At 37.7% G+C, this 12,359-nt stretch overlaps 1 protein-coding gene across 2 annotated transcripts in view; it reads left to right on the top strand.

Annotated features, from left to right (window-relative positions):
• The first annotated feature begins 7,286 nt into the window (after window positions 1-7,286).
• AQP9 (aquaporin 9) overlaps window positions 7,287-12,359 on the top strand; it is a 28,966-nt gene continuing 23,893 nt past the window's right edge. Inside the window, exon 1 of one of the 2 annotated variants that reach the window (XM_032990312.1) lies at window positions 7,287-7,469. In XM_032990312.1, the coding sequence (XP_032846203.1) occupies window positions 7,368-7,469 (102 nt within the window). In that variant the 5' untranslated portion in view covers window positions 7,287-7,367. Of the gene's footprint in view, window positions 7,470-7,529; window positions 7,621-12,359 lie in introns of those variants that run through there. The other variant, XM_032990313.2, reaches the window with a different exon arrangement.

The raw sequence follows: 12,359 nt of genomic DNA on the forward strand, positions 1-12,359 counted from the left end.
CCCTCTAGGTTAATTGAATCAATTCTCTAAATGTCTCTAAGCCTGATCATTTGAAAGAGGCTTACTGTTTGAAATCTCTTAAGAATTATGGCACACAAATGAATTGTGTGCAAGCCAGTATCAGTCCTTGTTCCAGAGTTATTTTATACATATAAGGTAAAAATATTGTTATATACATAAGCAATATTATCTATAAAGCAACACCCACAATACTGTGATGATCCTATAAAATATTATTTCAGATTTTTTTTAATATCCCAGTGAGATAACTGTCTTAATATAATAAATATTATTAATAATTGTTTAAGAACAACTCTGGATGTGTTTTAAGTTCTAAAAAATTAGTAAAATGGATCAATTTCCTCCCCTGTGATATTGGCCATTGTATACCCAGTAGAACTGTTAATTGCTGCTATGGTAAATTTGGTCCTAAATTGAAACTTGAATTTAAGGATTTAAGCAAGCCACAAATAATTCACTGACGGTTATAAAGCAGGACATGTTTGGAAAGACTGTCAGTGTTTGACTCACTTTCTAGTTGGGTCAGATTCAAAAATCAGTATTATAGTTTAAGTCAACAGTTGAAATGTAACATGTCTCTCACTAGAGTTGTGCAGAAGGCTGGTTTTGCCAGTTATGGAGTGAGCCTGAGGTGCCCCTCCTTTAGTCTGAAGACTTGTGAAACCATCCAGCTCCCATCTGCTCCTCGGCTGGTCACCACTCTGTGCACAGCAGCACACAGCCATGGGGTGGTTTGGCCAAGCCTGCAAAATAGCACCCATCTTCTCCCACAGAGTATGCATGGCAGCGAGTGGCGGTGCCTCTGGAGAGTGCTGCAAATAACACATGCCATGAACTGTGAAGTTATAGGCTATGAGCACTTGGTTGTAGGGATTCTATTCTGAATTTAAATATATAAAAAAATCTTTCTATTTTGATTTTCCCTTTGATTTACCTGTTTGAATTTATTATTTGTAAAACACATCAAGCTTCAAATGGATTGACCTTCTGCTAATGTGTATCACCTAATGAATGGATGCAATTAACTAATTCATATTGGAATATTGCACTTTCCAGATCACATTTATCATCACTAAATGTGTGATCTAGTTTGCAAGTTTAAATTTTTTATTATTACCCTTTAAACTAAAGAAATAAGTCTTATATTTAATTACCTGAACTTACATATTCAATTAATAGTTTCATTACCTTAATGAATATAGATACAGTATGGAAGTTACAAAAGATTGCTGCCTAAGTCTCCTCCTAAGTACACCCTATAAAGGGTCTGCTATGAACCTTAGAACAATTTTTTTTTATTAAAAAAACCTTGATTGGGAAGTTGCAAAGGAACTGGACCTGGCAATCTGATATTCTTATACGGGAGCCTGAGATAAATTTAACATCTATATTGTTAATATTTAATATTTAAAGAAGCAAAGCTTATGTTTCTGGAAAGACAGAGGATAAAAACATTTAAATGTGAATCTTTCTGAATGAAAAGAGTGAAAACCAGGCAGACTGGGACCTCACTTACAAAAGGATGAGGGATGAGTGTCTGGAGCATGAAGGCAAAACAATTGCTCTTGTTGTGGAAGAGAGGAAACAAAGCACCAGGAACATCAGCTGTTACAGAAAATACTTCTCCAATAGAGTCAAAATGTGGCTGGATGGCATCCTCAGGGGCCACATCAAGTGGGAGACAGCTGAAGGTAGGTGGGTTGGCAAGTCAGATGCAGGAAACACCCTCACTTTCCTGGTGTTAATTAGGTTTCAGAACTATAATCAGCTGTCCTATTTAGCTACATCTATTTGTTTGCCAAACATGCTACCTGGCCTTCGTGTGTCAGTGGAGCCAAATCTGCCATTATCTTTGCATTTCATGTTAAATCTCTTCTATTAATTAAGTAGGCTCAGATCTCCTGCTCTTCACAACCCTACAGGTAGCCACAATAAGTCTCAGGGTGTCTACTGCTATAGAGAATCTGTGCCCTGTATAAAGATGAAAGGTTCTGACAACGTATCCCATTCAGGTTAAGAAAACATAGGGCTTAGCTCACTGCAAAGCCCATTGGTTATACTTCGAGGTTTTCTTTATGCTGCATAGATATATTTACCAATATATCTTTAATTTTTAACAACAAAGCTGAATTTAAAATCTTTATCTCCATTTTGAGGGCTTTTTAATAAAGAATTCAGAAAAGGAAATAATTATTTAAAAAAGAACATGCTGTCAATAATCTTCCCTTACATTCACTTCTTGTTTACATTAACTGCTTGAGAAAAGGGAATGTGCAGGGAAAAAAGAGCAGGGAATTGGCTGCAACAAAATATTTGTCTGTACTAAATCAATCTATTTCTTAACATCAAAATTCTTCTTTTACTAAAACAGTCTTTCTCCAAATGCATTCAGAAAGTCAGACCTGCCCATACTGTAACCTACCAGATAAGCTTATACAAGAGCTGTATCCAGCACATTCAGAAGGAAGCACAGCCTAGCACAGCAGATAACACTGGTGCACGTAACCATCTGTACGGCATTTCCCTAACACTTTCACGTTTTGCCAGCAATGACAGTCCTGTCACAGAGCCCATCAGTGTGGAATGTTATCAGTGCCCCACTATGCCAGTGTGGCTATCACAGAGATTAAACTGGCTTGGAAACTCTCAGAGTCTACATTATACACAGACATGTCTGTAACAACAAATTTTAAAATTTACTATCGTCAATTATATTAACTATATATAATATATATATGTGTAGTAACATAAGTCATGCACTGATGAGGCCTAATGGTGTGTCCAGCCAATCAAAAACAAAGAAGAGTTTTGGATCCTGCTTTAGAGAAAGTCCAATTTAATTCTCCCTGAAATCAGTGTCAGCAACAGTGGACTCAACAAGCTTTGAATCAGACCTTAAAGATTACCAGCAAAAAGCTTGAAACAGACACATATGTGATATGGGTTTGATCTCATATTCATGATCTGGACTGAAATGTTTTATCTGGACACTGAGATCACAAAAACAGAGAAGAAAGAAGAAAGAAATTCTCAAGGGGTCACCTCATGTGCCCTGCCCCTCCTCCAAGGTGGACTCAGCTAGACCTGAGCTGCGTATTGCAGATGTTTGCCTCTGTGAACACTTTTTCACCAGGGACTACAGCAGAGACAGAGGAATGGTCAGAAAACACAAGAACTAAAGAAATAGGGGTTTTATGTAGTCAGAAGGCTTAGAATGCTGAATTACAGTGTGTTCAGATCTTCCTCACCTGAATTTTTTTCTTTGAGTTCCCAAGCAGCAGGATTAATCCATAAAACAGAGAATGTCCTTTAAGGACCATGCAACAGTTTCTGTATGAAAACATAAACATAAATTAGGCAAAGGCATTTGACCAGGGACATGAATTATAGTAGATATACAGACTGTGTCTAATTCAACTATAATCAGCAGATTTAGATTTAACAATAATTTGGCCCATATTATTACAATACAAAAAAATATATGGTATATATTTATAGCCTTGGTCTCTCCAGCTGTGTTGGTTTAGGTTTTATTACATCAGTAATAACAATTTATGTGATACTCTCAATAATAAGCTATTAAAAATTCAGTACAGTATATACTGATACCCATGGGATTTAAACTGTGGGAGCTATGTATATTATTCTCTACTTTGCTATTTCTATAGGAGTGAAGATTACTATAAAAATGGTTAGGTTATATACACTGTGTGAATTCCTGCTCTGCTTGAATCCAGGTGAAGAGAACAGTTCAGGCTGCCTTGGGTAAGGGTCCCAAGGGTCTTAGTCTTGCAATTTAAGGTTACACTGATCACATGTTCAGGCATGAACAATAATATCAGTGTGCTTTTTGATGTATTTAAAGAATACCAATAGATTTTTGAGGCATAACCTCCCTCAACAGAATCCATTTGATGCTTCTACAGAGTATCAGCTTTACCAGTGTGTCTATTGATTTTATTTTTTACATTTAATCTAATTTTCCTGGCATAGAAATCACATTGACAGTTTTGTAGTTCCCATGATCATCCTTGAAGAACTCTTTTGAAAGACCAGTGGATCAGTGGTATGTTTCCTATGTTCTATTTTGCTGGCATTAGAATCAGATTCAGTGAAAAACAAACCACTGATGCTAGCACTTCAGTAGATGAACATTCAAATCACTTGGTGGAAACACTGCACAGCTCCAGCAATTATTTACTGTTTAACTTATCAATTTCTCTTGAAGTCTTTCCTACTGACAATTCATTTTAGGACAGTTCCTCATGCTCGGCCCACCTAACATTTGGCTCTTTAACAAGGCAAATATTTCTTTCAGCTTTTTAGCTGTAGAGTTAGCCACCTTGAATGCTTCTTCTACACTTTTATCCCCTACAGCTTTACTGACTCTCTTGCAGGATTCCTCTGGTGATGGAATTTGGAAAAATTTACGTTATTACTTCCACAGCCTTGGCAAAATCTTAAAATCTTTTTGGTCAGCTCTGTTGTGGTTCTGTATTTAATATGACAGAGTTTATGTTCTTTCTATGCTCCTTGCTTATATACAACTTTAATTTTTGAATGATGTCTGCATTTTCTTCCCTCAGATGACACAGCTGTCAATATTTATGGGTGGCACTGCCAGTATCCTTACCATTATGACTCTGGGAGCAGGGCCTGGGTGAGGGACATCAGTAGAAAACAGTAATAACCATGTATTTTCTTTCCATTGTTCAACCAGGTGGTCTACTGCATGTGACTCAAAGGCAGTAACATGGAGCATGGATCACATGGGTTAGTAATTAGCATCAAAGCTTTCATGGTGTTTACCTTTACATTTTACTTGTCTTTCCTGTGATCTTTTTACATACATATTTGTTAGATTTGGGAAATGTCTTCAGAACCTCTTTCTGAATACAAGAAGAAGCTTAATTCAAAATTTCTGTGCTGCCCCATTTTCTTTTTGAAAATTATTCTGGAGTATAGCAATGATTTTAAATTGCTAGTTGTCAAAAGCTGGAAGGATTTACCAAGGGAGTAATCATCCCCTAGGTACTCTGTTCTTCTATACTTTCTTAGAGCATCTGCTTGAATCTGGTTGTGGAGGTGAGGAGGACCTTTGGTCTAACTTAGCATCACAGTTCTTATTAATGGAGTTAAATTATATGATTTCTATACAGTATTGAAGAAGATTTGAAGAATGCAAAAGTAAAATATATATACTTGTGTCAGTTCTCCACCCTGTAAAGACAGAAAATTGTTATAAAGAAGGCAACATGATCTGGACAAATAAGTAGGGGTTTCTGTGTCTAGCATGTTATTGCCCTATTGTTAGCTGAAAAATAGTGCTAATGCCTTCACACCTGTTATGAGACTAAAATAAGAAGTATCTGCATACTACTTTGTGAGGGAGACCTGCATCTGCATAAGAGAAAAAACTTCTATGGACAAAAACCTGAAAATTATTTTCATAAATGTATTTATTTATTTCTCATTTTCCTGGAACAGAGGAAGTGGTTTATCTCATTCCTGCTGTAATGAATGGCCTCCATAGCATCCTCCTTCAGTTCTACTGTATACATAATTCTGAAAGACTTCTCTCAGACATAATAAACATATACTTTATCATGCTGTGATAATTAAGGTCCTGAATAATATCTTTGTTTTGCAGTGGTGTAGGGTAAAGGTTTTCAAACTGCTGTACACAGGCTATTTTCAGGGGCTTCCCAGAAGCAGCTCCCAGCTCTCTGTGCAAGTGCAGTCCTGCACTGCAGGCAGGTTCTGTAGCGCAGAACCTGTAGCACTCGTACAGCAGAGCATGCCTGATGCTGCACAGGCGCTCACCCTCGCTTGTGCAGCACCAGTACAGATGCATTCATCTCATAATTCATCAGCTATGTGGCTTTCCACAGGCCAGCATTTTCTGAATCAGCTAAAGGCAGAGTGGTATTTGAACACGGAGGTAAAGAAAGGTGAGTAGGAGGACATGGAAAAGCAGCTAAGGATTAAAATTGGGTGGTGGGAGTGAACTGGGTGGTTAAGAGATGAAACATGGTGGTAAGGTGACTACAGGTTCGGGTAACTTACATCAGGTCCTAGCTTGAGGCAAGGAAGAGCACTGATGGGGTAACAGAAGTGGCCCATTTGCCCAATTCCGTAAAGCTCTGTTCTATTCACAGCAGATAACACTACTGACAGACCTAAACATATTTACCACCAGGGTGAAAAAGGTTTAGGACAGATACAAACCAAGGCACAGAGCATCTACAACATATACCAAAATATTCTACCAGTACTAGGCTAAGGTTTTGGTGTCAAGTCAAATGGCAGAAAATACTTGTAAATCAACCAGACTTGTTAGTCAAGTCAGCATCATATCTGATAAAACCATTCAAGATGCTTAAGAGATTAAGAGTGTAATATTTTTCTCTAGGAGGCCCAATTCTTTGAGTTATTCAGCAACTTCATGTCTTAAGACCATAGAAGATAATGTTATAATGCTTCATATTGTAGCATCTATGCACTTTTAAGCTAAGAGTACTGGAGACATATAGTCACTCAGTGCCTCACTTGTCCATAATGCATTATAGGAAGCCACTGGACCGAAGCAGATTTCATTAAATGTTCCTAATTTATTCTGCCTCATTGCTCTTTTGTAAACAGGGCGGGTCAATAGAGAGCAAGGCATTTAGTCCAAAAAGAGTATTGTGAGTGAATATACAAATTCAACATACTACACCAAGGTAAGATTCCTCATTAGCCACTGAAATCCCTCAGAAGTGACAAGATAAGAGCTTTTGTTTACAGAGTAGAGCACAGCATTCTCAGAGGCATTCATTCTCTTTTACAATCACCTGTTGAAAGGTTTTTGGACAGCCAATAGTAGCATGGTTTAAACACCAACCTAGGTCAGAGAGAAATTTTCAACCATATTTTGATTCCTTACTCTGTGGTTTCTCTTGCCTTTTTTTCCTTTTTTTAATCAGGGTGACAAGAACAACGTTTTATTCATTTTTACCAGGAAAAAAAAAAAAAAAGGTAACATAGCAGGAAAGGTAATGATTAATCCATTCTGCAAGAAAAAAAGAAGAGTTCTGATTGTGAACTTACTGGTATTATCTAACCAGTATAAATAGAAATGTACTCAGAGAAGGCACAGGATGGAAAACTCATGATGAATTGTTAGGGCATGTTGAGTTGGTTCTGTCAATGCCTGCAGTCAGATGATTTCACTGGCTGTACAAGATGAAATCTCATATTTCAATGTATAAGTAAAAGTGTCAAAGTTCAGCAGAAGCAGGGACGAATACAGAACAAATTTTGTGTGTATTTGTAACTAGGGCACCAGAGCAATAGAGGAAGCCAAAATGAGCCGGAAAAGCAAAAGGAGTTTAAAGGAGAAATTTGCCTTGAAGAACAGCTTGGCTAAAGAAGCCCTCTCAGAATTCCTGGGAACTTTTATATTGATAGTAAGTGTCAGCTGCTTTCCTTTCTTCCTACTAATCTAATGTTGGACAGTGCTTGTAAGGGGACATGCATGCTTTTTCTTGTACTGTACCAGCAGCGTGATTACTGCTTGACAAACAGTGTACAGCCTTGAATGAATTGCTTCTTTTTATGGTAAGTTCGTAATTCCTTTCTTCACCTGATGTAATTAGCACTAGCTATTAAAAACAGATAGCTTTATGTATTACAATTATCTGACAGGCATTTGATATCATAGAGGAGCAGAATTTCAGTGAACTACCACAGTCTGAAAAATCCAGATATGCACAATGAATGTTAATAATACTCTTGCTTTTGTTTTTAAAAAACTCAGCAGTTTATTCTACTTTCACTTCTATACACAACTTTCATTTGCTTTAACAAAGATACTGTATTACACATTGAGAACATTTTAGCTGAGTTATTTTCATGTGGAATGTAGAAATTTATCTGTGTGATTTGAAGTGAACTTATTTGGAGTTGCATTGCTGAACCTCCAGAGATTTTGTAAGTTAACTATTTTCTGTTTTGATTTTGCTGTACTACATAAATTACACAGTTTCTTGGTCCTGTAGTACTGCTACAATTTAGGTAGATACCAAAACTCCCCATTTTCATATCCCCCGATTTTTTTTACTTAATTTCTTGCTCATCTTTTCTGTGCATTTTGCACTGGGACACAGAGCTCTAGCCTATGATTTACCAGGGTAGAGAGCAGGCTCAGTAGCAGAACTGGAAATCAAGCAACTAGAGTATTTTTGCCAAACTCTTTCTTCCTCCTTTTAGTCTGAACAAGACAGTCTTGCTTATTGCTAAGTATTTCATCATAGTGAAAGGGACAGAAAAAAATAAGAAGCAGACATAGTATATTTTATAACTGTAACTATATTAGCTAAATTTCAAGTAAGTCATCTAAAAAATTCCAGTAGCTCGTAAAATACATGAAAATAATGGTCTTTACTATACTTCAGCCAACTAAAATGCACAGGCACTAAAGTAACTTTATTCTCAAATTTAATACCATTCATAAGACATTATTACACTAAGGAGCACATTTAGAAGCAAGGAGCACAAAGCACTTTACAAACATTAATGAATTAAGTGTCACAACACCCTGGTAAGAAGGGGAAATGTCATTATCTTCATTCTATATATTAGCAAACCTGATTGCAGCAGACTGCACAGGAAGCCTGTGGCAGAACTCTGAATATAACCCAGATCACCTGACTTCCAGTACTCTGTCCTCACCACGAGATCATTCTCCTTTTTCCATTAATACAATTAAGCAAGTGAAGAAAACGTATTAAAGTGCAGAATAGACCGCAAATACTATTATTTAATGTTTTGCTGCACAAGACTAAAAGGAAATGCAAACCCAGGGTTCATTTTCTAGTATATTCACCATATGAATATAGTAGAAAATGAAGCTACAAAATTGTTGTTGATCATCTGAGTTTTTCAATTCTATCTTACCTTTTCTAGTTTCAACCTTGGCTTAAAGCAGAGAAGAGCTTCACATGGATTAAACTGTAGCTTCTCCTGTGCTTGGATACCTCGATTTATGTTTAGACTGCACAAGTCAGAGGCAGTACAAAGCATTTATTGTGAAGAAAATGACTTTTCTGCTGTTATTTATTGCTATTGCTTTTAGGCTCTGTCAGCAAGCAAGTAGTTTCTCTTTAAGAACAGATAAATATTAAACCCTTAACTTCAATTGGAGCTAATGAGAGGGGCACCTTGGTAAGTTAGAGGGCAGAAATCCTTGGAAGACAGACACCATGTGTGAAAAAGAAGCGATAGCTTGCTTTCACCATCCTATTACTATGTCTTAATCCTGTTACAAAGTGAAAGTGAGAAAAGAGTTCACAGGCTACAGCACAGTTGATTTAGACCTTTGCTGAAAGCCATTTCATGCCACCGTGATGGGTTTTACAGCCTGTGGAGAACACCTGCATCAGGGAGCAAGGCAGGGACAAACCCTTCTGTTACCCCCAGGCTCTGTCTGGAAGGCAACACTAACTGGCCATACCTAAATCTGCAACCAACCTAGCACCTCTGGAAGTTAGCTGGGTGAAATTCTGTCTCTCCAAATAACCTATTTCTATTTTTTCTGGAGAATAACATCACAGACCACATACTAGTAAGAGCTTAAACTACAATCTTTAGTAACTCTCAAGCCTTGCAACATTGTTTTCCAAACTGGAAAATGTACAAACTGTAAGATTAATTTCAGGACACCTAGAAAGTGAAAACACTCATCAGGCAAGAACCAAGCCTTCACCTGGGCGTGAGAAGGGCTCTGCCTACAACATTAAACAGATTTGAGACAACCAGACTTGAGAAAGTCACTGGGTATACAGTTTGGATAACATCTATTGGTCATCCTTACTTAATATGCTGTGGTTTGCCTTGCAGCATGGTTTCAGAGCACGTAAACTGAATTCTTTTCAGATGAAACTGAAGTGGAAGATGAGCTCCAGAATTACAGCAAATGTCCTGACTATTAATGGATGCTCAGTCCAGTGGATCAGACTGGAGATACCCCTGAGATGTCCATAGTCAGGTTCTCTGAACAAGCTGCTTGCACTACATGACTTGATGATACAGACATAGCCTGTGTGAGCCCCTCTCCCTGCTTATCAAAGCACCTGATTTCAACCTCTGAGGGTTCAGTGAGGAACACCAGACTCTAGGAACCTGAAAGTGCCCTGCTGTATGGGTAGATCCAATGGTATATGGAGCAGCTGCCATTATAATTTGTCTGCATAATCCTGCTGGTAATCAGGCTGCTTTACTCTTAGACCTATTCTGCTGCGGTAACAAGTATTTCTTTCAGCATGAAGCCTTGAATTATTCCCCAATGCATAGCACAGCTTCTCTAATTACACTCTAGAACAAGAATTGAGGCAGAAACCCCCAAATGTACAGTCCATAACCAAATGCAAATTACAAGTGGTTTTGGTTACACTGAACTTTTGGTTACTGTCTTGAACTATATCATATTCAATTCATATGGTTCCATCAAGCTGAAAAAACGTTGCACTTCAACTCTTATGTGATTTCTATAAAACAAATGGAGTGATGCAGTTTTAATGTAACTAAATTACACTTGCAGTACAGGCTATGAGGAGCACGCATTATGCTGGGTATTTTTATTTGCAGATTATTTGTAAACTCCTGTCCATTTCTTCCATTTACTTTGGTGTTGTCATGTGGTAAATCCCCAACCTGTAAAGTTTAATTGCGTCATTTGTAATTTAGAATAAATACCCACAAAAAAAAAAAATGTAATCTAGACATAAAGATTTCAGTGAACATTTGAAAAGGATACAACTCTTTACAGGAATTGGATACTAGTTAATGTGGGTTTTACACAGTGTGTTTGGAACCAACTGGTGGGATTGGTTCCTCCAGCCTACACCTACCAACAGGTCCCTGAGGTGAGAGAACACCCAGCCGTTTGTACCATGGTGGCTGAGGCCAGCATGCACATGCATTTCCCAGCCTCTGACACAGCCTCAGCCTTCTGTAGCTGGGGCTGCCCCTGAGTCCTCCCTTGAGAAAGAACTCTTTGTTCTTCAACATGTCTCCTGGTTCAGTACATTTCCTCTTGGGTCTCCCATAGGATAGTCTGGGGAACAACATCTGGGTGCCAGCACAAAAGAGTTAAGAAGTCATGCTGCATCAAATAGATGATTTATGTGACTTTTTAGTGAGTCTGTCTGGAACTCACATAACCAACTACCTCTCTGCTTTTAATCCTGCTTCTCTTCACATTCCCCCTTTGGAACTTGGCTGCATTGCTCTCAAACAAAATGGGATTTACTCTGGCTTATGCCATTAAGTATATCTGAATTGGAGCAGTTCCAATAAGAGATGCCAAACGGGCCATGTGTCTTCCTTTACTGCCTACTGCTCACCTAACATAGTTTGTATTTCATTTTCACTCTCAAGAACATCTTACTAAACACAGTTTCCCAGAAAGGAGCTGCACAGGAGCCCTTATCTCCTGAGTCCAGTGCAGTGTACGCTCCTTGCTGAAACAGAACACAGGCTTCCATTTAGCATATGAAGCCAAGCAGGTAGTATGTATATTCCTATCCCAAAGCTTAACCTCCAACTGGAGGTGAGGAGCCTCTTGCAAAACTCTCACTGAAGCAAATGTTTATGTGTGCATAGAGGATGAATTGAATGCATGACACCCCACACTGCAAATAGTCCAACTAATGAGAAGGAAGGCTATTTATATTTTGCTCATCAAAATCTTTTCGTCTTGTTTCCATATTCTGACCACTTCATTATAGAAGTTATCACTTCTGCTTTGTTGTGGACTTTAGTCTTGTCTGAAAAATGTTTAAGTATGGCATTCCATGGATTTGCTCAGTGCAGAAGATTAAAATTTAAACAACTTCTCCAGAGCTTTCTTTTTGTGGCCCTGCATTCCAGCGTGCTAATTACAATACTGTACAATAATATATATCCCTTATTCCAAACATGCATTAGAATCCTCATTACATGATGTTATTACTACAATGAAAGCAAATGTAGCTTTTGATCATTTACTCTTTAAAGAAGTTTTTAGCATTTAATACAAAATTACTTAGAAATTTTAATAAGATAAATTCTGTGTTCTCTGTGAAAGGGAGACTCTTTATTTGTATTGGATGAAACTGCTTACAGTGAGTTTTGTTTAAGGTAGAAAATTAAGTAACAGTAGCTTCTAACACCTACCTTATTTGCCATCAGCAATGAATTCCCTGGAGTAGAGAATCTTTTATAATTAGCTCTTAGTGAACTTAAGTTTGTCAAAGCTAGATAAAAAAGGCTATTAAAACTTATTTATAATTGGTATTTTTGACATGTCACTTAACAGA

The sequence above is a fragment of the Tyto alba genome, unplaced genomic scaffold, assembly GCF_018691265.1.
Source record: "Tyto alba isolate M040663 unplaced genomic scaffold, T.alba_DEE_v4.0 Super-Scaffold_41, whole genome shotgun sequence".
NCBI lineage: Eukaryota > Metazoa > Chordata > Aves > Strigiformes > Tytonidae > Tyto > Tyto alba.